This window comes from Parus major, chromosome 14 (assembly GCF_001522545.3).
Source record: "Parus major isolate Abel chromosome 14, Parus_major1.1, whole genome shotgun sequence".
In the NCBI taxonomy this organism is placed as follows: Eukaryota; Metazoa; Chordata; class Aves; order Passeriformes; family Paridae; genus Parus; species Parus major.
Window position 1 is genome coordinate 10,789,808 of NC_031783.1, and position 27,231 is coordinate 10,817,038.

Consider the following 27,231-nt stretch of genomic DNA (forward strand, 5'->3'; position numbering starts at 1 on the left):
CACCTTTCAAAGCCTGATGTACTAAGTCATGGTTTATATATATATACAGCACTTCTGGCCATGATTTTTAGTTTGCTCAGTCTAGATTTGAATCAAATCTGTGCTGCCCAACAAAGCTCTGTGTAGGGCCCAGCCTTTCCCTGGGCAGCCCTGGGTTTCAGTCTGTAGGAACTGAGATCCTGTGGGAACTCTAGAGGATGTGACAAAGGTACAAGTGTTTGGTGTGTTTAGAGACTTACCTTGTTGGCAGCAGCTTTATTAGCTATGTACTTTACTAGATATTAGTTTATAATGATACCACAGCTTGTGAAAACACATTCAGAGGTCAGATAAACCAGGTAAGAGCTATGTCACAGATAGATGATAATAGAGCATGTATTTTATAAACAAAAAATCTGCAGAGAAAAGAGACAGCACTGCAGCTGGATGAAGGATTGGTTAAGTCAAATAAAATAATCGGAGCGTAGAATGGTCATGCTTCAAACTCTTACCCAACCTGCTCTGCAACTTAGAGCTGCATTATGAATGAAAATGTCTGAAAAAGCCTGACTGCAACTATGGACTCTGTAATACCACTGAGCAGAACTTCATTTCTTTCTCATTATTTAAAGTTCATTTTATGAATCTTTTCTAAAATAATCTTTGCCATCAAGTGCTCTCAACTTTTTGTGCTGTGGTGCAAGAAGTTTTTTCTTAAGTACCTCATGGACATTGTTATCTAAATAAAACCACCTTCAGCTTTAATGGAGTGTAAGGAAATTGGCTTTTGGCCAAGTATGAGCACTCTAAAAGTGCTTCTACATGAATACCTTTCTTACTTTGCTGTTTCCCTGGTGAACTTAGGATGATTAAAGTCCTTCTAAAGTTCTGAAGCACCAGAAATGTGATGCCATGGAGTTATCCACAGCACATACACAAATCTGTCTGTGGACTATGTATCAAACATCAACAGGGGAATTTTCTGCTATTTGGGAGCTGCAGTGGTTTTACAATATTCGTAATGAACCTTTAAATATAAACTGTGGTCAGAGTAACTCAAGACAAACTGGATGACCATTTCTAGACTTCACAGAATACTCTGAGTAGGAAGGGACCCACAAGGATCTAGTCCAAGTGTTAAACAAATGGCCCAAATGGAGATCAAACCCACAACATTGGTGTTATGGTGTCATGCTCTGAACAACAGAGCTGATCTCAGGTTTAGTGTTTTTCCAGTATTTATTTCATAAACACCTGCTTATTTTTTCAGGAAGGGATGTTACATTGGTGTTTATTTGCTATGGAATAAAGCTTCAGAATTTCTAAATGTAAGACAAATCATTTGGAAAAAGGCAGCTCTCTGTTTTGGTGATATCAGTTGGAAACATACTTCAAAGGTAGTAACTTTTCATTAGTCTGAGGAGTTTCCATATAAACAACGGAACAACCACAGTACAAAATTCATTACAGGATAAATTATCAATCTGCAGTTCAAAAGCTCTTTCAAGAAGTGATCCATTTTAAAGTTGTGGAAAATACAAACATTCACATCCATTAACTGCAAGTGGCATGCAAATATCCCTGAGATTAATCAACTTTTCTTTTTTTAAAAAATGAAGCAGAATGGGTTCATAACACCATCACAAAATGAGGGTTATGTCATAACATCTTTTCACAACTCCAAAACAATCTCCAAATTCAAAGTAAACGCTCAGAAACTTTTCTCCCTACCTTGTTTTACAAGCTGATTTATGTTTGCCAGCACCACAAGCACCTGTGCACTTTGTAGCACAGGAATTTTTAAATACTGATTGTTCAGGATATATAACCTATGAAAATGAAACCTCAAAGCTACATATTCTCATCCCAAGTTAAAAATAAAACCCACGCTGTCGAGTGCAGGCTGTTGGCTGCACTTGCAGGGAATGGCACGGGCTCTGCAGAGCCCCAGCACCGATGACAAAACCATAACAAACCTGCACGCCCATGGATTTTAAGCAGTAAATCCGAAACCCAGGGACTACAAAGCGAGCCGGATCCAACAGCTCCGAGCACAACCTCTCACTTCTTGAAGCTGGCTGTAAACAGGGGAAGGGAGGGGCCAGGCGCCTGCCAAGCCAAGCAGAAACTTGTGAGTAACTTAGAGAGGCAAAACAAGTGCAGCGCGGGCAGCGGCTCGCAGCGCGGTGCCGGGCGCTGGCCGGGCCAGCACCATGATCCCCGGGAGAGCCACGCCGGGGCCTGGCGGCCGGCTCGGTGCCCCGGGAGGGCGGCTCGGTGCCCCGGGAGGGCGGCTCGGGCCAGCGGCACACGGGAATTGAAGGTGAGAGGCTGCGGAGCCGGGGCAGCGGCGGGCGGGGGCCGCGCGTCCAGCGCCATCCCGGGCTCAGAGGGGCAGGATCCGGGCAGCGCCGGGGCGCTGTAAACAAGAGGCTGCTGCAGCCCTCGCTTATGAAACAGCGGCGAGCCGGGGCTGCGGGTGAGCACACGGAAGGGGTGAGCGGGGATGGATGGATGCAGTGCCCTGCTCGGCAGAGCTGGCCGGGCAGCACCACGGGCACGGCTGGCTGGGAAATGCGGAGCGGGGCCTGCGCCGCACGCACCGCCGGCAGGTTCAGTGCCTGCCCTGGGAGCGCTGAACACCGGGGATTGCGGCTGCCGAGGCAGAAATGCCTCACCTGGGAACTCGAAAGTCATCAGGAAGATTTTCCGAGGAAATATTTTAGTTTTTGGTTTTGTTTTTGCTCATTTCAGAGGTAAATATTGCCATTTTCCTAAGATTACTACTCAACACAATGAATCGCCTGCCATTTCTATCATTAAAACAGAATTGTCGCGTTTAACCGCACTTAGAGGATGTAAAGAAAAAAGTAAGGGTAATGACTAAAAACACTTGTGAAGCCAGACATCCCCCTGCTCTGTAAAATACAAAGCCTGGTAGCAAAAACTTTTGATCTTCTGAGACAATATACAGGCAAGTTATTCAGTGGCTGATGTAATTCAGTCTGGAGTAATCAAAGCTACATGCTTAAGGATAAACCTACATAATGGAATTTACATGATTGTATCCATGCCTGTGCTTAGTCACCTTTGCACTCACCAGAATGCATAGATTTGCAATATCTAGTTCCAGTCTGCTGCTTTGCTTGAATCAAGTCATAACAGTTCAATGAGACCTAGTTTTGGTTCCCTTCAGCTGTGAAAAAACCAGCTTTTTTCTTTCTTAAAAACCTAAAACAACAGATGCTTCCTGAAAACAAACGGGGTTGGTTTTCAGTCATTGAAAATAGAATGAGGATGGAAAGACAAGATAAAGACATGATACAGTTCACTCATACACAACAGTATAGCTGAAGGACTGATGTGAGAAAATGAACCAAAGAAGTCATGTTTTCCCACAAAGGTGAAAACAACCTTTGAAAACAATAGAACTTCTGGTGCTGCCACAGAAGCCACTTCTCTGAGGAAATCCAGCATGGTACAGTGGAATAAAAATTTGCTTGCCCGGCTAAAATTACTGTATTTTTAGCCTGATTTCTGGCTCAGCTTATGTTACTGAGAAGAAAAATGCACACAAAACAACTGCAGTGGGAAATAAAACATGAAAGTTGACACAATTTTGGGACAAAGTTTGTACTATGGCTGAAGAGTCAAAGGATTAGCACCAGGGAGATGCAGTCACGTACCCATATGCTCACAGACCCCACACGGTATAATTTAGCCATCTGGTTCATGGAGTATAGCATGTTGTCTAGTAGCATTCATTTTCATTGCACAATGTTTATTGTGGATTGATTAAATCTTGCTCTCCCTCTGGAAAGAATCCAGGTACATGTATTTATACTTTGCTATAGGTGCTGACAGAGAAGCACACAAAACCACGGGAGAATGGGACAGGCAGAGTACGTGACATGGGAAATTGCCTGCTGCACCAGCTCTACACTGTCCCTGAAATGGGCTGCCATGAATAACAGCCATGATTTTAAGGCTGTGTTATGAATTGTACTTCAGTGATTATTTCTTGTTTCTGCATTCTGGAAAGCGACTTTACAGAGTTGCCTTGAAGTTCACTTGGTTTCAGTTAAAATGCTGTCTCTACTGATGATAAAGCAAAGACGGCTGGACCACAACTGCTGATAGTAACATACTTTTTAAAGAATTTGAGCTATTCTGAGAGGAAATGATAGCTGATTCTTGCCTTTTTGGAAAGTCAGGCTGCCCTGATATTAGGTTCCCTGGACTACAGAGGTCCATTGTTTTTTTTGAAGCTAAATGGTTAAAAGGTTGGAAGTCTGAATACAAACTGACCTATTTAAAAAAAACAACAAAACCAAACCACCTCACCTCATTTCCCAGTATCCTCTAGTCTTTGTCAATTTTATCAGTGACCCAGTACACCATACTGTCTTGGATGTGCCTCCTAAGAAACTCTTTTTTTTTTTAAGGTAAAACTTATTTAAGATATTAGGAGATCTTTATTTTCTATCATACTGTGAAAATTTCTGCTTCTGTTTATATCCTTACACTCTTCAATACCTTTATGTATTTTTATATTTTTAGCTATATACAAGGTGCTGTTTCACAATTTAAAAAAAATTGCAATAATATATACATCAGTACTTAATGATAGTTTACACTTTACTTCTGTTGAGTGTCCTGTATTGACTAATTTGCCACTAATTTCATTTAAATCAAAACAGAACATGTATTAGTCTAATGAAATTTTTAATAACAGTTTACTTTCTTCTAGACTAAAAACATCTGTCACGTGATATGTGTGATCTTAAAATTAAAAATGTTTTCTTCACATACATTGCATTTTATTTATGATGTTATATTTTAACAACCCTTTCACTATTTCTCTCTCTACAGAAAAGCTGGTAACCAGCAAAGAAGACACAAAAGCTAAAATCACTATGTGGAGCTGTGAAGCCTTAATCAACAGTACCGAGAACAGCGAGGACCAGCATCTCTGCCATGACTTTGACCTTGTGCTTTCCATCTTTTCCCTTCTCTACCTCATTATTTGTTTCCCAATTGGCCTTTGTTACAATGGCCTGCTGGTCCTAGTTAACCTCTACAACAAAGCTACTATGACTATGCCAGATGTTTACTTTGTCAACATTGCCATCGCCGGTCTCATCATCAACACTCTGGCACCAATGTACCTGCTGGGTCTTGCCAATACAAAATGGGCCATCTGGAATTCCAACAATGAAGTTTATATTACCTTTCTTATTTTATTCAATGTCTCATCGTTAGTTACCATGTACTCTACCACTCTGCTCAGTCTGGACTACTACATTGAGCGTGCCCTGCCCAGGACTTACATGTCCAGTGTGTACAACACCAAGCACGTCTGCGGGTTCATTTGGGGCGGTGCCATGCTCACAAGCTTTTCATCTCTCCTGTTCTACGTCTGCAACCACGTGTCCACCAAAATAATTGAGTGTTCCAAGATGCAGAACCAGGAAGCAGCAGATGCCATCATGGTGTTTATCGGGTACGTGGTACCCGCCGTCGCTGTTCTCTACGCACTGACGCTGATCCTGCGGATACGCAAGGAGGCCACGCCGCTGGATCAGGACACTGGGCGCCTGGATCCATCGGTGCACAGGCTTCTGATCGCCACAGTCTGCACACAGTTCACCCTCTGGACACCCTATTATGTTATTCTCTTGGTAAGCACATTTACTAACCTACGAGGAAGAATTCCAGATGTAAATTCCATTCAGATATTACACTTTGCAACGATTTTGTCAAAATTCCTGGCTTTCTCCAGCAGCTTTGTCATGCCTCTGCTCTACAGATACATCAACAAAAACTTTCCCAACAAATTGCGACGTTTGCTTAAAAAGATACACTGTGGGAGCCAAGGCTGTTCTCACGAGCGCACAGTTGTACAGCAGGTCATGACATAGGTGTGACACAACCCCTGGTGCTCTGGGACTGCAGCACTGGGTGCTCAGTGCTGGGACTGTGACGCTGCTGTGTTGGCACTCAGAGACATTTGAGAGTCCCAACCAAGAGGCTGGAAGGAGCTTCCATTGCAGTTGAATGCAACAGTCTTAATTTTCCAGTAGTAGTTTGCTGAAGTGGTGTGAGGCTCTGGCCTGTGTGCTGCATTACCTGTGACATCAGATACCTTCAGTGCACTGAACTGGTGACAAAGGATAAACTCTGTTTTCATGGCTCTGATCTTCCTGTCTGAAGAAATCACTAAGCAGTTTATTGAAGTCTTGACTGAAGACACAGCACCTTGTATCTTGTATAGGAAAAAGGTATTACCTTGTTTTCTGTACCAAGAAGTGATAGTGCTATCCTTGATGAAGTAAATAGCATTTTTCAATGAAGATTATATAGATGATCTTTACTAAAGATCATATTACCCAATTATACATGTCCAAATAGTAAATGTTAATTATAAATTAAATTATTTAATTTCTTTCTCCATCACTGAATTCCCTCTAAAAGAAGCCTAATTTACTTTTTTTCAGAAATTATTTTCTCACACAAACTAATCTGTTTTAACATTTATGGTAACCTGATTTTTCTTTAGCTACAACAAATAACAAAAATGTGTTTTAACTTTCCAGTGCTTTGTTTGTATCCTAAAACATTTCAGAAATTCAGAAATATTTATTAACTAATTTTGATGGAACTTAGAGATGTTTGTTCCACATACTAAAATGAAGGACACAGTGGTTTACAAAGTTAAATCAGAATTCAACTAGTAAAGATTGTCTGGCTAAGTGTTATGGTCCACATATGTTCATGTAACAAGAGTAATTATCTTAAAAAATAAAGATGTTTATGATTAACATTTTGTATTTTCAAGGGATATGTTTGCAACAAATAAATTAAACACTCTTTAATCTAGGACATCACTGGAGGTTTGGAAACCATATAAAATTCCTCCAAAAGAATTCCAGTCAGCAACAGCTCTTTGCTGACCTCTCAGAAAAGCCTTCCATTAGGATTCTTGGAATCCCTAGTAAATTCTAGTTTCACAGTAGGGATGAAGAAATCCAGTCCAGATCACCAAATTTTACTGATGATATGAAATACATGAGAAACACAGACATGCTGCAGGAAGCACATAAAAAGTTACAACAAACTACAAAGCACTGACCCAAAAACTACCTGGTCTTGTCTTATTGCTGCATTAATGATGGGAGGGAACAGGAGAGGGGTACAAATGAAGCTGACATTCTCCCACTGGTGTGGGGCCACAAGACATTTTTGTCACTTGATACATGCTACGGGATCATTTTATTGCTTAATCTGTCACAGCACAACTCAAATTCCACATGACTTCATCAAAAAATGTGACTTTTCAAGCTTCTGGTACCAAAAAAAAAAAAAAAATGGAACAAGACCAGAACTGAACTTTTCCCATTGCTTAGAGCACAATCTTGTCTCTGATGACTGGTCCTAGTCTGTCAGCAGAGACACATACTAAAGTTCTATTTGAAAAGCAGGTGAGGAACAGACCTTTCAGATCTTTTCCCATCAAGCAATTGCTTCCCATAGTCATCTTTGCTTATCTTCTTTATACACAAGCATCTCTTAGTTATCATCATCCTGGTGGAAGACTTTCCATTAATCTTTACTTTTTAAAATAGCTTTTCACATTCTATTGAATATTTTTAACCCTTAAAGCCTACAGAGTAAATAATCGATTTCTGTGGTGTTTTCAGTTTTAGTCTGTTGATGAAAACCACGTTAAGGACTGAAGCTGTTCCTTATCACTGTGTCAAACTCACACACTCTTTTACAGTCCCTCTATGCTGACATACATGATACTGGCTGCTTTCTTGGTTTTGTCCACATTGAGAGATTTACTATGAATTTCTACACATCTTGACCACTCAAGCTCACTTCCACAAAGAAGTGCTTAAGAACAAAATCTTTCCTTACAGCTGTCAAGCAAACAGACTCCTTCTTCCCATCTGAGGAAAATTAGGTTTCTTAATGCACCACATTAAATCTCTCACATAAAATCTGTTAAAGAAATTCAGTGCCATTATGCAGGAGGAGTTCCAGCAGGGAGGAACTGGCTTATCTGGTGTGAATAGAGGCTTTCAGAACTGGGACACTGCCAGAACAGTGCGGCTGAGCAGGCAACTTCAAGTGCGATTTCAACGTCCATGTTGCTTCCTTACTTCCATTTCCTCCTTCTCTTAAGATATCTTATTTTCTGTCTCTAAAAGAACTGCTGCCTTTATTTCTGTTCCTTCCTCTCTGTGTTAAATTCTCGGTTTTAGATCATGGCTCTCGTATCATTTCTCTTTATCGTTTTTCACTTCTCTGCACAATTTATTTAACTTTCATTTCCCTTCCATCTCTGCTTGTCTTGCACACCTGGTACCATTCAATACTCATGTTTACTTCATCACACTGACTCCTTTATGATGATCCAAATCTTACTCAGTGATCTGACATTACAAACAAATACATGTAGTAAAATGGAAGCTGCTATTTAAGAGATGCAGAAAGATAGATTTTTATGGAATTTATCTGGTTTTTTCCTAATATTTTTTACTGCCATAGAGCTATGGATATTTGTCTGTATCGTTGATAAATACTAAATGTGATGGCAAGCATAGATACAGAACTTGGATAATTTAATGAACAAAACTGCTATCCACTCAACCTCTTTGCAAAGTTAATTTGATGTATTAGTTGCCTCAAAGAAACTGTGCTATGGATCTGCTTGGCTGCTGTTCTAAGGAAATTCTGAACTTAATTGCAGCACCCTCACCTGGTATCTCTTAAAAAGCAGTATCCCAAAAAGAAAAAGCTTTGCAGTTTTTATATAAAGAACAGTAGAGGAGTAAGTGCAGTAAAATACTTAAGGAAACACAAGGTATAATAAATTAGGAAGAACTTTTATGGACAAATATTTAATACACAAAATTATCGAGAATAGGGCCTTTCCATTTCAAATACCTGAAGGTTTCTGGTGACTGTAAATAGGAGCTTATCTATTACACATTTAAATAGATATGAATAAAATACTGTATATATGCAAGATAAAAATCAGCCTACTGATGTAAAAAGAATCTGCAAAGAGTTTATTAAATTATTTCTACAAGTGTATCATTTAAATGTAAACCTCTGAACAGGAAGGTGTACTGTATGCTTCTGTATGTATATAATGTGTACTAGAAAGTAAGCACTAATTGAGTGCTGTTATTAACAGTGTTATTTTCTCACAAAATTAAACTTAATATTTTAATTGATCTGTGGCTTATAGCCGTTTTGCTGAACTGCTAATTAAGTCAAATCAATGAACTAACAAAAATGTCATGCTCTGCTTCTATCTGAGCTGTTAACAGCTAGCTCAAGACAGGTCTTTGTTGACTAACTTAGTAGAGGTTCTAGTTTCAAAAGTTTACATTTCAGAATCAAATTTTGTTGGTCTCTGAAGATTTTTTTTTTCAGTTAATAAAAGAAGGTGATCAGCCACTAAAAAATTCCTGGTTCTATTACAATGAAGAGATGTGGACTCCAATATCATGTCAAAATACTACAGAAATGGACTTTCTGGAATGCTTCATAGAGGAATTATTGACTCAGAATACATTCTCAATAAAAAGTGTACAAGTGAACATGGTCAATAAAATGTGTGGGGTTTTTTTTTGTTTGTTTTTGGTGGGCTTTTTTCTTTCTTGATAAAAACATGTTGTAGACAAACCTGCGTGGCTTCACTGAATTAAAACATAACAAATTGCACAACTTGGATGTCAAATTTCCAGGCCTTAATTTGGCATTATTAAAATCTCATTATTCATCAGCATGAAGTTGGCTGGGAATGAAAGCTAAAAGGCACATACCTCGCCTGACTTTTTTCAGCATAAAGAATCCTGCAATTAATGAGGCAGAGTAACAGTGCACCTGGAGATCAATGCAAACATTGGCCACATCCTGACAACTTCCTTTCCTTTGTGCTGCCACAATCAGCTTCCTGCAGAAATTCTCCTGGTTCTCAGAACAGCATAATAAAATAACCCACACCTCTGGCATCCCAAAGAAAACAAATGTTTTAAGAACCTAAGATACCTTATGACACATTCATTGCAGTAACCACTGCACATAACCAGAAGATTACTCCCCATGGATCAGTTAGTTTACACTACATATCTGAAAATATTTTCTTGGCTATACTTTCAAAATTACTCATTTGTTCCCTTTCGGTGTTCTGTGAAGTGTAGGAAGACAGCAAACTCTATTTAAAATGATTATTGGTAAATGCTTTAAAAAACTCTCAGTCCAAGGCACTTCTAAGTTTTATGTCTCAGTCAGAAATAAATGAAAATGGCAACTGTCAGAGTGGAAGTTGCAATATTAACACCATTTACTCAAAGCCTAGTATCTGACAGGATACCCTTACTTCCATCCTGTGTTTTAAAGGGTGTTTTCTTTAATAGGAGAGCCAACATCTCTGAACAAGTACAGAGCAGTGATTTTCTGATCCTTCATTCCACAAAGCTTTTGGATACAACCAACAGAAAGGCTGTTTTCAGCTGGATTAGTAAAACCCCTCATGTACAACACAGACTGAAGAATCCTCAGTGAGAACAGAGTTAGTTAAGAAGCAGCAAGTTCAAAGCCCACAGGTTTTTGAAGAATGAACAACAACATAAATGCAAGTGAAAAGGGTTGATCTGGTACAACAAAGTCAAGATGTTTACACCAGTACAAACCAGGCTGACATGGCACCTGAATCTGCCATTATCTGTCAATACAGAGACATCACAGAAGTCAGCCACACTGTGGAGCATGCACAGAAAATACTCAATTAACTACTATACAATAGGAGAACAGGCCCCAAGGTTGTGAAGAAAATACAACACTGCTACCACAAACCTCAGAAGGAAGTAACATCTTTTTTTATTTACCTTGCTTAAAACTAAGATTCAATTAAATTGTTTTTGTGCTGTGGGTATGTGCATAGATAATGCCCCATTTATCACTGCTTAATAAAAATGAAAGCAGCCCAGTGTCTAGGCTGGAGACCTCGTGAGCTTCACTGCAGGAGCACAGGACTGGAAAGACCCAAGAAAAGCAGAACCTGCCTGAGTACCATTCTCAGTTCCACTGTTCACTGAGGGCTCAGAGAGGAATTGATTCTTGCCTAAGTTTCTGCTTCTGTGAAGCGCTCATTGCACTGATGAATTCTAAACATCTGCTCCTAAATTAATTTATGTAGTCTCTTATTAAGCAAAACCTTGTGTATTTTTTGAGTATTTTGTGCAATACTTTTTCCAAGTGAAAGCAATCTAATGGTACAAACCCAGCTGTGCAGACTGCCATGGCAACAAATCTGAAGTGTGAAATGTTTCTTCTGTTGAATTCCTTAAGTTTTCCATTATATATCAAAACACTTTGACATATGCTGACTACATTCTTTTTCCATCAGGAGAGCAGAGGCTCTATTATCTCCTCTGTCATCCCACTTTCTTCCCACCAAGTCCTTCCCTTACCTTGAAATTCCATGTGATTTCCTTATATTCCTGGCACTTTTAATTACATCTTCAAGAATTGTCATAAATATTCACAGTCGGCAGCAGGGAAAATTTCCATATTATTACAAATCATGGCAGTAAAAGATTTTAAAACCCAGGATTCTCATCAGAGTATTTATGAATTAAGTATAAAAACATACTTTAAAAAAACATTTCTATCAGAAATTCTTTAAAGCAAGATTTATAATCAGAAGTGAATCCATTTTATCTGGTTTAAAGATAAAAGCACTTGCATGCTTTTTTCCCCCCTTTTCTTAAATACATTATCCCAGAGGTGCTGCCCCAGGCACTGATGGGCTCAGCCTTGGCCAGTGGCAGGTCCACCAGAGTCTGCTGGAATTGGATCTGTTGGACATGGAGAAGTTTCTGGCAGCTTCTCACAGAAGCCACCCCTGTATCCTCTCCCTGCCTTTGCTATCCAAACCTTGCTGTGCAAACCCAGTACAATTACAGATTACAACGTGAACTGAAAAGCCTAATTTTAGCCCCCCACCTCAAAATTTGCAAATTTAAGCTAAAATTTATCTTGAAATCAGTAGAATTTCTGCACTGTTTCTTATGTCTAAAACCTTTAAAAGATCATTTTGAAATGAATTCTGGTATTTGTTAATCAAAGCTGTTTTAGAAACTCCATCTGGTGGTCACTGGCAGAATGCTCTTGCAGTTCCTGAAAGCAGTAAGATCAGTAAAATGACTTAGATTTAAATTTATCTTCAGGTGGGGGGAAAATCAGTCCCAGTTTCTTGTTAAACACAGATTTGTACAGCTGGTCCTGCCTGCAGGCAATGAGGGCATTGCTACAAGTATTTTTAGGAAATAAAATGAACCTCAACTTGGACAACCAACTGCTGCTGTAAGGGAGAGGCAGGTAAGAGACAATTCTATTGCAAGAAACAAATCTCAACAATGGTTAATTAATGGCTAATGGTTTTGAACATAACAGAAGGATATTTAACCAGACCACTAGGTCTGACTATTCACAAAGAAGAAAATATTTATTAAAAAGCACATGTTTCTTGTATTGTTTAATGAAACATCTGTTACTAGTCATTGTGGTTGTCAAGATGCTCCAAGACCAAAGGAAGCACCATTCCCATTCAGTTCCAGAGCATTGTGATTCTTTCTAATTAAGAATGGTTTCACTAGTTCACAATGAAATAGATTTCTTACTTAATTAAGAGAGAAGTACGAAATTTTTCAGGTCCAGCCTATGTGTGACTAAATAACCATTTTAGCACCTGCAGTGCTAGGCAGAGACCAGCTCTCTTACTAAAACTGGATATTAGAAAAGGCTTTTTCCCACCCTTTAGTAGAATATTATTTTGAAATACAAGCAATTTTTGAGCTCTTGTAGCTGAGTTACACAGATGATCTACCTGTGTAAATTGAGGAATTTATTTTGTGATTGATAGAAACATTACTGTATAGTAGTAATAATAAAATAGTGTTTATAAAATAACTAACATTACAAACAGTGCTCAAACAAGCCAATAACAAAACCACTAACAGTGAACCACAGGCAAGGAACCCTGAGATGTGAAGGCAGCAATCACACAGCATGGAGCATGGCTGTTCTAGGAAAAAAGGAAGAAATGTTGATTTAGAAACAGCCTCTGAGGTGCAGGTAATCATTAATAACCAGTGCTTATGGATAAACATTGCCAGCCTGGGCTTCTTAACCCCATCCAAGCAGAGAGAGTAAGACCATCAAATTTTACAATTTCACATAGCTCCGTGTGCCTTATTTATAAGCATAAGCATCAGAATTCCATTTTTAAACACACATTTAAAAAACCCTTCCTAAACCAAACAAGCAGGGAATATACAATAAAGCCATGTGAGTTTTTTTTGTTCTAAAACAAATCCATAAACAAAATTCCTTTAACTGTCTTCCAACTAGAAATTCTTGGTTCTCTGTACAACTTCCCTCATGTTTTGGGGTTTGGTGGGTTTGGGTTTTTTGGAGGAGGGATGTCCTTTTTAATGTCAAAGGCCTTATGTTCTACAATGATTTAATCAAGGACACACATCTGCTTGCTGTCAAGACTAAACATATATAAAATTAACAGCAAGATCTTTCACAAGAACAGTTTTACAGTGTGACTGGCAACTGTGCATCAATGTAACAAGAGCCCTAGAACAGATACTCTTCTCAAAAATTGTTTTGGTTTTTTTTTCCCCCCGGGAATTTTGAGGTATTGCATTAATATAAATGCCTTTAATGTCTTAAAATGCCACAAAGAAAAGCTTCCAATATTTAAGCTCAGCTGAATAGAGTCAAAGCAATCTTTGACTCACACAGTGGCTTATATCCCACATTCAAGATATTTTTTTTCTTCCACAACAACAATAGAGGAAAAATTAAGGTGGAAATACATGGCAGCTGATGAAAAACATCTTTGAAACTAAATTGCAGTGTATTGTACGATTCAAAATTCCAGTAACAAAGCAACTGCTTTTCATCATAATACACTGGGGTAAAGACAATAACAGTCATTTAATATTCCAAAACAATCCTGTCATTTTACACAGGGATGGTTTTCTTAACAACATTACATCCAAAAGGCAAGAAAAGATATATTAACTGAGAGAAGAAGACAACAGGGTGGTCTGAAAATAAACTCTGGGCTCCTCATGCAGGATTAGCTCCCCAACAATAATCACTAAGCCAGAGAATCCAGTCCAGTCCTTGGACTAACTGGACTCAGAGGCTGCTGCAGCCTCTGGTGTCCAGGATCCTTGATCAGCTGTGCCTGTTTGATGCAGCACCAAGCAAACACAAGCTCTAATGCTCAACTGAGCGTTGCAGCTCTTTGCTGAACAACTGATCAGGATTGTTCAGAAGGAAGATGAGCAAGACAGGATCACCATCTCCATAATACTTTACAGGATGGATCTACCTGAAGACAGATAATAAAAAGACTGAAATTTCCAGGGTTGCAGCATCTCACAAGCCAGAAGCATTCAACGGTGTTTCTTAGGCAAGATGGAGAAGTTTCTCTCATCTGGCACACAGGAATATGAGATAAAGAGTCTTCACTTCAAATTAAACCTAATGTTAGGGATGTGTGCTCTGCTAAACACATCAGTAATATGGGTCAATTAAGAGAAATTACTGGTGTTGGTAAAAAAAAAAAAAGTCATTCACATCTGCTTTCTTTATAGCAACATCTGTCACTCAGTACTGGAGATATTTATTTTGCCAGATGAACAGTTGTGTTCAAAAATAAACCCGAGTTTTGCCCACCACAGCACACTATAGGTGGTTAGTGGCTGTACATGTTATCAGCCAATCCCTAAATATTGCCACAGCATCTCACAACTATTTCACTTCTGTAACTTCACCTTTCCTGCCTCCATCCTATCCAGAACATCATTATCACACATCAACCTTTTCCACTCTCAGCAAGTAAATCAATACATGCTAAGAAATTTCACCAAAAAATCATAAATTCATAAATCACAAATAAAAATAATTATGGCATTATGTATCATCCCAAACACAATCATTTAAGCATTTTCTGCCCCTTTTGAAACCTGTCTACAACTGAACACTAGTCTGCTTGCCACTATTTTCATATGACTTGTACCCTGTGATCATTTAAGCAAATTAAACAAACTGGTTTATTGTTTTTTCTAAGGAAAGATGCAGCTGGTCACACAACAGCAATATTTTACTTTTCTTTTACTAACACATTAACTATGACAGTAACAGCACAGCAAGCTGCTGCCAAAACTCCACCTGGGACTTCTTAACATACCTCAAAAATACTCTTGTTTCTGTAGATAAGGCAGAATTGTAGCTATTGAGATGGGAATCAGCAAAGTCTAAACAGAATAAAGAATACAGAGTTGGGAAACTCTTATTTTCTAACCTCTATTTCTCCTCTGGCTTTCAATTTATTCCATCTCCTTGGAAGAATAAATTTCTCAATAGCCAAGTTTCTCCACCTGTAAAATGTGATGCTTTCTGATGAGTGAGTCTCTCAAGCTGTGTACAATTCTGAAATTGGGTTGTGTTACTTGCACCTGATTCCAAGTAGGAAACATGTTCTTGCCCCCTAAATACCACCGAATAATGAAGTTTAATACAGTTTTCAGACAAAGTATGAACTGTTGTCTGTAAAGGTGAATGCATTTTAAAGATGGAAGCTTTCTCTTTAATTACTTTTGAAAGATGGGAGGTGTAAGAAATAGCTTCTCTCTTTTTACTTTTCCGGTTCTATTTATACAATTTTATCCTCAGCAGATAAGTTCCCCCTGAGCTCTGCTTGCCCAGCCCATGCATTGTCAGAGCAGAGGTTACTGAGTAACAGGAAATGTGGCCTCAGCACTGCTGTGTCAGGGTTTATCTCTGCTCGGGAGTCACTCCTTGCTCGCTCATTAACCCAGAGTCACCAAAACCTTTGGAAAGAGTGGCTTGAATATTCCTTAAATTGGTGCACTCGTTGATTTGCCTCTCTGCTTTTACTAATAAACACCAAGGGCACAACCTGATATCCTTGTGTACACCCACCCAAGGCAAACCCAAGGAGACCACAGCAGTTTGCTCCTGGTCCTCAGCCAAGAAATAATTTTAGTATCCCCCCATCTCCAGCAGGGCCCAGGGTTATCAATAATGGACCTATTCAAAGCACTGCAGTGGAAAGTACAGCAACAAAACCACGTTGCAACTGCTCAGCATTGCCTCGAGTGCACAAGTGATCCATTCTGGAAGCTGAAAAGTTAAGTTGATGACTAAAACCTTCCTGAAATTTTTCTGTAATTCCAAAAACAATCATTTCACTATGCCTACATAGTCTGGTGTGCTTTCTGCATAGCCCTCAGTCCTAGAAAGAATAAGGTGACACTTGAAATTTACATCTTTACTGAAAAACCAATAGAAAAATAAAAGAATCACCTGATTTGTATGTAATGACAATGCGTATTTTTTCTTTACCATTCTTAATTGTAAGAATTTAATGGCAACAGAATGAGCCTGATTAGGGTACAGCTCACAGGGAATGCTACATACAAAACAATGCACTACGCTGCCACATTGTCCAAGGTTTTCTGTAACAGTTTGGAGGAGCTACTGTAAATAAAAGGGAAACAATGAACAACCTACCCAGACCAACAAACTGCTACATATGATGATCAAAGGCTCTGTGTGAATTATGGTATTCTGAATAAAGCTTATTGGAAATCATGTTTCACAGAGCCCCTGAACTACTGAAGAACTGCTCTGGAGGAGAGTTAATTCACAAAGAAGGTGAACCTTCAACCTGAGAACTGAAATGTTTCTGAGCTACTGCTGCAACCCAAGACCCTCCATCCAGCATACCTCTAATCTCAAAGGATTATTTTGAGCTGTAGTGCCAACCATCAGATGAAAATGTAGACTGAGTGCTAAAATATCTTCTCCAGGTAATCCACAATCCTGATTTTGAAATTTAGACTCATACACATTTGTCTTATTTCATTACTTTAAAGCGTTTTGGCAGTTCCCGTGTGGTTTTCAGTGAGCCTCTAAATTCAACAGGTAGCAGGTCATGAAAACAGAGTGCTGCTACACTGGTCACAAACTGCCCTCTCAACCCACAAAAGCCACTGCAGGTTACTGAAAGATTACAACAGAAATGCCCTTCCCCATGAGCTGGTGTAAGAAAACATGATACACCCCAGACAGATGGGCTGCACTAAAAAAAAATCATGAGCCAACCCTTTCTTGCTTATTTATATCTGAGGTTTTAAGAACACTATTCAACATAGTCACTGACTGATGCTGAGCCAGACCCAAAACCTTCACACTCAAAGTCTTGTCTTTTAACACCTCATGGCCATTGCAGAGCATCTGGAAAAATAATTATTTGCGTTTATACAATAATAGGAGTACCCCAAGAGCCAGGACCCTTGGAAAAATAGAGGTACACCTATTTTAATGCAGGGATCTTAATGGTTTGACATGCCCTGCTTTGTGTTGAGTTTTTGTTGTATTAAGCAAAGGGTGTGGTGTGGTATTTATTCCACAGGCTTTTCCTTTTCTAGACCTCTAGCACTTCAAACAGCGCACTGGGAAAAAATGCAATTGCAAAGGCTGGCCAGTGAGCGTAGGATTACTTCATGAACAGGAAAAAAAAATCCACTGGATGGCCTCACACACTTAGAAATGGCAGAGACAAACACTACTTTTCTGTTCTAAAATATCTCATTGCAGAGGAGAATCTGAACTTTAAAGTCACATGATGATGAAACCATAGGTTTGCTAAACATGCAACGTGTATGGTTTGAATGACTTCAGCCAAGTTCCTGTTTCCCTTACAGAACTGCATGTTTTTTAGTCAGCAAGCGCCTGGATTTTTCACCGTGATGTACAGCAGCTGAAGAAGTTACTGTAATATACACACTCTGCTTTCTACAGAAATAGAAAGGGCTATAAGCTCCAAACAATAATTTCATCTGACATTTCTCAGTGAAAGGCTCAGCCTGTTGTTTCTGTGGAACAATTCCTTGAAAAGGTAAGTGTTTTATATTACTTTCAATATGCAATGTTTTATTCAAGAGGCTCAAATAGTGAAGCTAAGGTTGTAATTAAAAGTTTTTAGTTTTCCCTTTTTTAGCAATGTTTGAACTACACAAAGTAAAATACTGTATCTGGGAAAGGTCCTCAGAAAGCAGAAATGTATGACTGAAATTTGTGATGAAGCTGGGCATTAAGTAGAGAAAATGTGGGGACTTTTCCAGTACTTCACTCCCGTTGAACCAATGGGAGGTGGATGATGAAATACTGTTCAGTGGTGTGGACAAACAACTCCAACCGTTGCCTAAAACCAGTCTTTTAAAGGATGGACATTGTCAGATAACCCGTCTACAGGCATTGTATAGGGCAGGAAACAGTTCAGGGATTATGTTTAAGTTACTGTTAGTTCCTTTATATTCTAGAAAAGTAAAAACAAAAGCTTTCGGTTTCTCAGGAACTGCTACTTTTCAACAAGTTAAGGGTACGAGTTCTCAAGTCCTTACAACTTCAAATGCTTGCCCAAGAGTAGGAATTGAGCTCTTACAAGAAATATGAATATAGTATTTCACATTTTAACCTCATACACTGCAAGCCTCCCCCCATCTTTTAACTTGGCAGATGTAGTGTGATCAGAAAGGACATCTTCTCCCCCCAGATCACGTGTTCTCTTAAGTCGATGCAGGACAGCCCCACCAAGAGCAGAGTTTCACAAGCAATGTGTATTGCTTTATGACTGGATGAAGGAATATTTTCCTTCCAAAGGCTGGTGACAGAATGCAGAAAGACTGCCCTACCAAACCTTTTACAGAGGAAGAGTTCTGGCTGCCAAAGGAGAAACTCCCCTGGTTCAGGAGCTCTTCCTTCTAGACTTTAAATAAACACAAGTCTCCTTCAAACCAAGCTCCCCTTTTGCAAAATTTAAACATTAAAGTGAGGATGGGGAACCCAAAGCCAATGGAATTTTAGGGACTAGGTTTATTTTTAAACTGCTTTCTGAACACTGTGCTCACTGTGTTGGAAGTGAAGGGGAATGTATCCACCGTGCTTCAGAAAGTGAAAATCAAACATATTTGCTTTAACTGCTGAATTATAGGGAGGAAAGAGGGATAGAAAGAGGAAAAAAAATCCAAGAAAAAAGTGAGGCCACATGAAGTTAAGGAAGGATTTGTGATGTGACTGATGGCAAATTAAAGTAGGGGGGACCTGAGATAATGGGACAAAATACTGGAACAAAGACACAAAGACAAACCAAGTAGCATATTGCAAATTTCCCTCAGTAACTAATCATAAAACAAACAGAAATAGACCTGGCTTCTGCCATAGTTACTGTGACTAAATGGAAATTAAAAAGTCAGTTTATGTCATAGAATGTTTTAAGAGAAAAAAAAATAATTCAGGTCTGGAGGTGTTTGCAGTGTAAGATTGCAGATTCCACTAAAAGAGTAGAGAACTTGTGTGCTGCTGTCAGCCCCTCCACCCACACCACAGCAGAGCATAAACATTATGTGCATTTGGAAAAAAAATTAAAAAAAAGGATGTCCCTGCAGTAAATCCAAGAACCAGACAAGATCTGAGGGAACACCAGGTCTTCTCACAGCAGAGGAAAATGACATAATAAATTCCCTATTTTTTTTTATGATGGAAACTCTAAGTATTTTGAAAAAAAACCACACAGCCAACTGTAGGAATATTCTGCAATAAGACATCATGTGAGAAATAAGTCACCCTCTGCTGCTCCCATGGAACATATATTTTTATTTTAAATTAAATTAAATTAGTACTACCAGAAGTCTGTAAAAATTTGCAAACATCAATACTATTATAGCAGAAGTTGCGAGCTCCTTCATCCCATCGTTATTCTAAGCATGAACTTGATGCTTCGGGAATGTTTTAAAAGTGGAAAGAGAATTTCTAAGAGCTGCTTTACATGGTAGATGAGCACCTTACAGGAATCTCTACAGCTAGTCACTGTGATGTAAACAGATGTACAGAGAGGTTGTGACATCTGGGACTATTCCCAATCCATCAGCTGCAGGGGCTGCAAAGAACTCAGGCTGTTCTGGGCTGGATTTATAACCCCAGCTTGAAAACCCTAATGCAGCCACTTCATGAGGTGGGTAACAATGCATCTTGGACACAACTTGTATCTTTTTTGGCCTCTTGGAAAGTGCTATGCAGCCTCAAATTTCACTGAAATAATTATGAAGAGACAAAGTATTAAAAAAGAAAAAAAAAAAATTAAGATTGCCAGAAGGTCAGAAATATACAGGTAGGTGTGACCCTTTTGGAGAGAATGCATGTGTGTTCCAGCTTGGAGGAAGAACTGGCCATGTCTGATGGCACCCCCTGCACACGAGCCTTTCCTACCACAATCTCAGCCCCAAATTGCTCTTTTTTACAGTGAGACACCAGAACCAAATATGAGAAGAGTCTCTGACATTATCACTGTGATTCTTGTAAGCTTCTAGGAATAATTTAAGGGGGAAAGTTAATAACTACAGCATTGACTTTAATCTTGCTTGCCAAACCAAAAATATTTCAGAATTGGCTACAAACTGCTAAGAGATATTTCTTCTTCTGTAATAAACACTTTATTGAATTCAAACAAGAATTATATTCACACAGAGTAGCCACAGAAAAGCTGCAAACAGCTTGCTCTTTTGGTAAAATTTTGTTTGTGTGGGAATCCTATGGTGATTCCCTTTAAAGCAGCACACCTAAACATTTTTCCCTAGCTCAGAATTCTAATATTTTACACTGATTATAATTATAAATATATGGTTGCACTGTTATTTCCCTGAAGTGAGCATGTTGATTCTAGGCTGAAGAGATTCCTTTTGTTTAGTTTAACTCCTTCCTCAGATGAGGTAATTTAAAAGACATACACTTAGGTGAGAATAATAGTGTTTCAATGGAGATGAAGCATCAATGTTAATTATTTAACAGTAATGTTCATGTCTGTGGTTACAACTGAAACTGTTTCAAACATCCATCTTGACACCAAATGAGAACAAAACACATCCTTAGCCTCTGCCTGACACTGGGTTATCAATAACACACCACATGTGCAAGCAGGTGGGCACAGGAAGAGAACCAAGATGATGCACATGCTTGCACAGTAAGCTGCAGTTACTGGAATATGCTGCATTAAGCCTTACTTTGTCTTAAATACCCAAAGAGTATTTAAATAAAATTAAAAATACATTGCTATGGTCATCATTTAATCCAGTATCAGTACCAAGGCCAGGTCCTGAGCAAATTTATTCAGGTTTTGGCATCTTTTTTTGCCCCTGTAATTTGATATAATGTTTCCATATGATTTCCTGTGAAACCCCAAACTACATTCTTTTTTCCTGTGCAATGATGTTCCCAGAAAAACTGAATGTTGCTAAATTATTCTAAGATTCTTTGCAAAGACAGTGAGCACAGTTAGTTGGCCCATAAAAGCTGTTGAGAAGATAATGGAGATGCTCACAGTACCAGAACTGAATTCTTCCATTCAGCCCTGCAAAAGTCCTGATGAAATTTGCAAGTAACAGTGTAGGCTCTGCTGGAACAGCTCTAAATGTAAAACTTTCCTAACCTTGAATCCACAGTATGGGATGATAACAGAGTTTCTGCTGGACACAATCCTTCACCAGATTAAGTTTCAAATCCCTCTTCTAACAAAAGATCAAAATTTGACTTACAGTTTCCTTCATTCTTGAGATTCCTCCCAAGTATTTAAGAAATTAATTTTAGAAGTTAAAGTTTCACACACAAGAATTGCTCATATTTAATAAACTACTTTTAAGCTTCAAAATTGTATTGACTCTTAACTTGCTTCAGACACTTCTACATGTTTTGCCCATCAATTCTTTCCTACATGGTGCACCCCAGCTCAGAGGCTGGAACAGTCTGACCTGCCAATTTTCCCTCCTACAAGACCACCTGTAACACAAAACATCTTCCCTGTGTGCATCAGTCCTTCCTGAAAATAACCTTCTCTACAAAGGAAGAAACTCTGTCTTTAAAAAGGGACAAAGAACACTGCTGAATCAAAACATAACTCCCTGCTTTTCTATAAATGAAATTATAATTATGTAAGATTATATACACATTTAATCAAAGCCACTTTGATAAGTCAACTTTTCTAATTAAAACCAGTATTAGAATTCTAATTTTGAGGAGAGATTAGAAATATCAGAAATGTGAAGTAGTGTCAAAGGTAACAACCATAAATTAACTGTCAAACAGTATTAAGACACTGACTTATCTATAATGAGCACTGCTTAAAAACATTAATGCATCTCTATGAATTTTCACCAATTTAACATTACTTTCATTTTAAGAGTTAACATCACTAAAATCCCCTTATGGAAAAGGCATTATGTACAAGTAAGTATGCAGCTTCTTGCCACTGTGACTTATAGAAACTTCTGTCAGGAGAACTCCATGGTCCTGTCTTTGCCTGCTTGTTCAGACCAGCTTTAGGTAAAACAGAACAAAGTAAAAACATCACAGTCTAACCCAAAATTGGAATCTTTGTGAATAAAGAAGATCTTCTTTCCCAGAAAACACTCTACTCTGTAAAAAAGCCCATTTGTTTAACCTTTTTCCAGGGCTGAGGAACATCTTTAATCAGACGTTCCAAATTAATTAGGATTAGTGGGTTCATTATCTCATGTTTAAGTATATTTATTCTTTGCAACTAAAAAAAGTATTATTTTCTGCATCAATCAGTACAAGGTGCACAGAAATTTCCTCTTAGAAATTAAGCTAATTATGCTTTTAGGTGGTCTGGAAAATGTATATGTCCACATCCATTACAGTTTTTCACGAGTACATATTATGTTCTCATAAAAGCTTTTTGTCAGAAAAAAAAAGGAGCCTCCAAGCATTTATACAGTAACAAAATCATTATATCAACATATCACAGAGTCATTATAGCTAACAGCCTATCCGTATTACTCTCAAAATTCCCCATTTCCAGGAATTTATAATGCAGCTGTAATAAATGGTCCTTACTAAAACTTTATCAACAGGTTTATAATGCACCAGTAACCGTTTTCTCAAAGTTCAGCATGCAGAAAAGCATTATTTTTCGCTGTTTTATGCAACAGCTACATCTAAGAAATGACAGTGTTATTAATGTATAAGGATGTTTTAGTATAAAAGCAGTTTGTTCATAACAGTTCTTAAACACTCTCATTAATTTTAGACGGGCTCCTCAGTACAGACTGCAGTTATGAAAGGCTTTTTTTCAGAACAGAAAGGAAGCAAAACTAAAACAAAGAAAGGAATGTGGCTCGTGCCTCATATTGTGATTATCTTTGCATTTTCTTCAGTATGTGGTGTGAGACTGCAGCTGGGTTCAAATGATACAAAATTCCCACCCTTGTGACAGGACAGAGGAGCTTTTTGTGGCTGCAGCTGCTGCCCACACACTGGATTGCCCTGCAAACCGCCTTGGCCTTTTTTGGCGAGATGGGGAGGAAAAGCAGCTCCACCTAAACCATGCCAGCTCCTTCCTCACCCACTGAACAGCCAGTGTTCCATCTATTCCACAGCAACATCAGAGTGCTGGCTCCTGGCTGCCCACAAAGCCGAGCTGCAGCAACTGAGGGAAAGAGGGCAGTGGTAAGAGCAGAAACCACATGAAAAATAAAAGGGCAGATTTCTCTGGTTAAAAATAATTTCAAGCTAACTTGGGTAATAACACAGGAGTGTAAAATCCACCAAGAAATTACTGCATTTATTCTGAACAAATGGTTTATACGCCTGACTGCACATAATATATTCATTGCAAAAACAGGCATTAAAACTGTACTTTAAAACTTGTTTCACCTTCCTTTTCCAGTTCAGTTTCAAACATCACTGAGCAGGAAATAAGCACAGTGTGGAGAGAAAGATGACTTCTCACAACATGACGTGGATCAGCTACCCAAGCAAAAGCCAGCCTTTCACCTCCCCAGAAGAAATCGAAGCTGTCATAGCTTCTCAAAACATCATATCCAGACTTATGCACTGTTACATTGCCTTTTTTGTACCCACAGGATTAATAGCCAGCATATGTATTATGATCATTTTCATAAAGAATCATTTGCAGAACAAAAGGACAAGCTTGGACTTACTTCTGCTACACTTCACCATCAGCAATATCATAATGATTTTTTTATCCTTTACTGTCATCACTAGACCTGACTATTTAATAACGACCCACCTCGCCTGTAGCGTACTGTCATTTTTTTTCAACTTTGCTTATTTCAATTCTCAGTATGTTTTCATTTTGACACTCCTCACACTATTACTGGAGAGATTTCCACCACGGACTGCTCTCTGCAAAGCCACCCAAAGACCCATCCTGTGTGTTGGGCTTGTACTCACATACACCTTGTGTTTGTCTCTGACAGAGGCAGTGCTGGTTGGCACTGATAATTATCAGCTGAAAGCACACTGCCAGTTGGATCCGTTATTTGCGTGGCCTGAATATGAGATTGTTAAATTCATCTTTGGGTTTGGGATCCCATCATTACTCCAGATCCTCTGTTTTACTGTTCTGTGGGCTAAAGAAGCACCTGCTGGAGCTCCAGCCTTGCAGCAGCACATCCGTGCTCACCTCGCTGTGTACGTGATCAGCGTGACAATATTTATTTGCCGCCTGTTTTATAACGTCATGATTCTCTTCAGGACAGCCCTGAAACTACAGAGGAGCATTGGATCTACAAAGAACGAGCTTGTGATGAACATTGCAGAAATAGTGTTGTTCTGTGAGAGCTGTGCTAGTTTGGTAGTTATACTTTGTTTTCATAAACCGTGCAAGGATGAAGTACTTAAAGTCATGCAGAAATGCCGAAGGAAAACCCGTGCCAACAATCACCTTGAGATAGCAGAGACAGCCACGACCCATCAGAGTGGGTCTCAGTAATACCTGCTCTTCTAGACAACTGTCAATCCACTTCGCTTTTTAGCTTGTGGGTTTTGGTTTGGTTTTTCACTTCCTCAAAAAAAGGGCAATTGTTCCTTCTTTAGAACCCAAACCTGGCCTATCTTACAGCTAGCAGTACTGGAAGAAAAAAGATGGTCAGTTCTAGTACTTACAGTGATCTGTGAGAAACTTACCAGGGTCTGGGGCTGTTTGGGGTTTTTTTCATATATACATATATATTTAAATCATCTGGTTTACTGCAAGCATTTCTTTTAAGTCACATAGAAAGATGAGTACTGTTGCCATAGAGCTGTGCTTCTGTAATAATATCAATGCCCTAGCAGAGCTGCAAACAAAAATGTGGCAAAAAGCAACAGTGAAAAAAGGTCAAAATCCACAGTCAGAGCATTTTCTCAGGTGTGCTTCCTCCTTTGACTTCTTACCCTTCAAACTACTTATTTCTATAACACCAGTATATAACTGGTATATATAATTCCAGTGGCAGCAGCAGTGAAGTTATTGTCTGAACTCCTATACTGAAAAAAAAGAAAGAAAAAAAAAAAAGAAATCAAATTAATGGAAACACAGGTCCATAAAGAAAAGCTTTGGGTCCTTTGTGAGGCACTGAACTGGAAAGATCAACAGGATGGCTAATTAAAACTTTGTGCAAGAATGAAAGCCTTTTGTTAATGTACTCTCAGCTTCCACTTTGCATTTAGACTTACACAATTATTGATTTAAGCCATTCCTGATGAGTTCATTCAGAAGCAAGAAGTCATTGGAAGAGTCACATTCAGTAATACACTAACTGAAAAACAGAGAAAAGCCAGCCCAGAACAGATGAATTGAGGTGTATTTTTAAGAAGGCAAACAAAAACCAAGCCCCAGTTCCTAACTGGAATCAAGGCTCTGCTGGAGACAAGATAGAAGCATTGTACATTTAGATGAGAGTTGATGGGCAGATGGTGCAAAAAGAGGGAAAAAAATGTGAATTAGAATAAAACAAGTGTGGTGCAGAAGTTTGGATGAAGCCCTGCAGGATCAGTAGCTGATGCAGGCTGAGATGGAGGTGCAGAGCTGTAAATGCTTGCTTTGAGCATTGTTACTGCCACCAAATCTGGCCAGGAGCCACATTAGGCGTTTGCTTCAGCTCCATCCTCTTAGAAAAGTGGAGAACAAGGAAACAGGAAAAGCACAAAACTGTACTAAAACTTGGATAAGGACGTAGTCTTAGATAGCAAAGTTATAAAAATACAGCACTGTGATGAGGAAGTAACTTGAAGAGTTCTGAGAAAAGCTATTTTGACGATTAAATCTGTGCCTTTGTATGAAATCTGGGTGCTAAAGGAACTGAGAGGGGTTTTTTGTAATTATATCCTTTAAAAGATCTTCCTGATGGGGTGCAGATTTGTGTGGGGAGCTGCTGTAAATCAGCATGGGCTGCCTAAGATGGAAAAGCAGGAAGGGATTGATCAAGATGAACATCTTTCACAAGACAACAGCCAAGTGCAGAAATGGAAGAATAACAATCATATGGAATATAGATCAAGTATCTAGAGATATGGATCTAGTCTTGGACATCTAAATCCTGGAACGTATGGACCATGACTGTATCACATGCAAATAAAGGGCAATATGTAATCCCGCTATGACTGTAAGGACCAACATTTCCGCAAGATGTAAAAATCAGCTGGTAAGATGTCTGCATTACATTGTGTCAGCCTGTTCCCCTGCTCAATTTTGTTCTGCTGCCAGCATGAACAGATGGATAATTAAAGAACTCTACATATAAACAGATCATTATAGAACGTGGTCAGAAAGGAAGTACGTAGATAAGAATCATCTCTTTGAACACAAGAGCCAATTTTGTACTTGTGAAAAGAATTCTCAGATGGCATCAGGTTTTGTTTAGCACCTGAGAAGAGGGAGATTAAACAACACAGACCAAAGATCAGCCATGCAGAAAGAAGTCTGAAGAGATGAGTTGTAAGAGCTGTACATCAGTGAAAAAGCTGACAGACTGAGTGAAAGAATATGTCAGAAGATGCAAGCTGTTTATCCCAGCTCAGAAAGTCCAAAATTCTGCTGCACTGTGGATTATGGAGGGTATTTTGTAGTATGGGAATTATGTGCAAATGATTCTACTTTATTTACAGCTTCCATACATTTTATATTTAAGGATGAAAGAATAAATATTGTGTTGTTTCTGAGTCCTGAGTTACTTTGAAAGGTGCCTAAAAGAAAATGGAGCCAGTAAAAGTTGGCTGGGACCTGGAAAATGGTCTGATGGTGAGAGAATGCCAGTAACACACCTG

The 27,231-nt window shown here is 38.9% G+C and overlaps 3 protein-coding genes and 1 long non-coding RNA gene across 10 annotated transcripts in view; 2 read left to right on the forward strand and 2 right to left on the reverse strand.

Moving 5' to 3' along the window:
- Positions 1-2,117, reverse strand: part of LOC117245139 — a 39,266-nt gene extending 37,149 nt beyond the window's left edge. For both annotated transcript variants that reach the window (XR_004499416.1, XR_004499415.1), the window contains exon 1: positions 1,956-2,117. This is a non-coding gene — a long non-coding RNA (uncharacterized LOC117245139). The remainder of the gene's footprint in view (positions 1-1,955) is intronic.
- The window catches only part of GPR146 (G protein-coupled receptor 146), a 48,584-nt gene extending 38,960 nt beyond the window's left edge, over positions 1-9,624 (forward strand). Inside the window, exons 1-3 of one of the 6 annotated variants that reach the window (XR_004499413.1) lie at positions 2,518-2,735; positions 4,852-6,260; positions 9,413-9,624. Coding sequence is in view for 5 of the 6 variants with exons in the window: in XM_015642589.3 (XP_015498075.1) it covers positions 2,431-2,458; positions 4,852-5,900 (1,077 nt within the window). In the remaining variant the exon portion in view is untranslated. Of the gene's footprint in view, positions 1-2,174; positions 2,303-2,358; positions 2,459-2,517; positions 2,736-2,798; positions 4,425-4,851 lie in introns of those variants that run through there. The other 5 variants (XM_015642590.2, XM_015642589.3, XM_015642588.3 and 2 more) reach the window with 5 other exon arrangements.
- C14H7orf50 (chromosome 14 C7orf50 homolog) overlaps positions 1-27,231 on the reverse strand; it is a 123,636-nt gene that overhangs the window by 74,005 nt on the left and 22,400 nt on the right. The window lies entirely within an intron of this gene.
- LOC117245138 lies at positions 17,600-27,126 on the forward strand. The gene is made up of 2 exons (XM_033517848.1): positions 17,600-18,007; positions 23,849-27,126. Exon 2 carries the CDS (start codon positions 23,900-23,902, stop codon positions 24,914-24,916), a length of 1,017 nt encoding a protein of 338 aa, XP_033373739.1. The 5' UTR covers positions 17,600-18,007; positions 23,849-23,899; the 3' UTR covers positions 24,917-27,126.

Coding starts and splice junctions, on each gene's coding strand:
- LOC117245138 (XM_033517848.1), top strand. CDS start 23,900: ATGACTTCTCACAACATGACGTGGATCAGCTACCCAAGCAAAAGCCAG.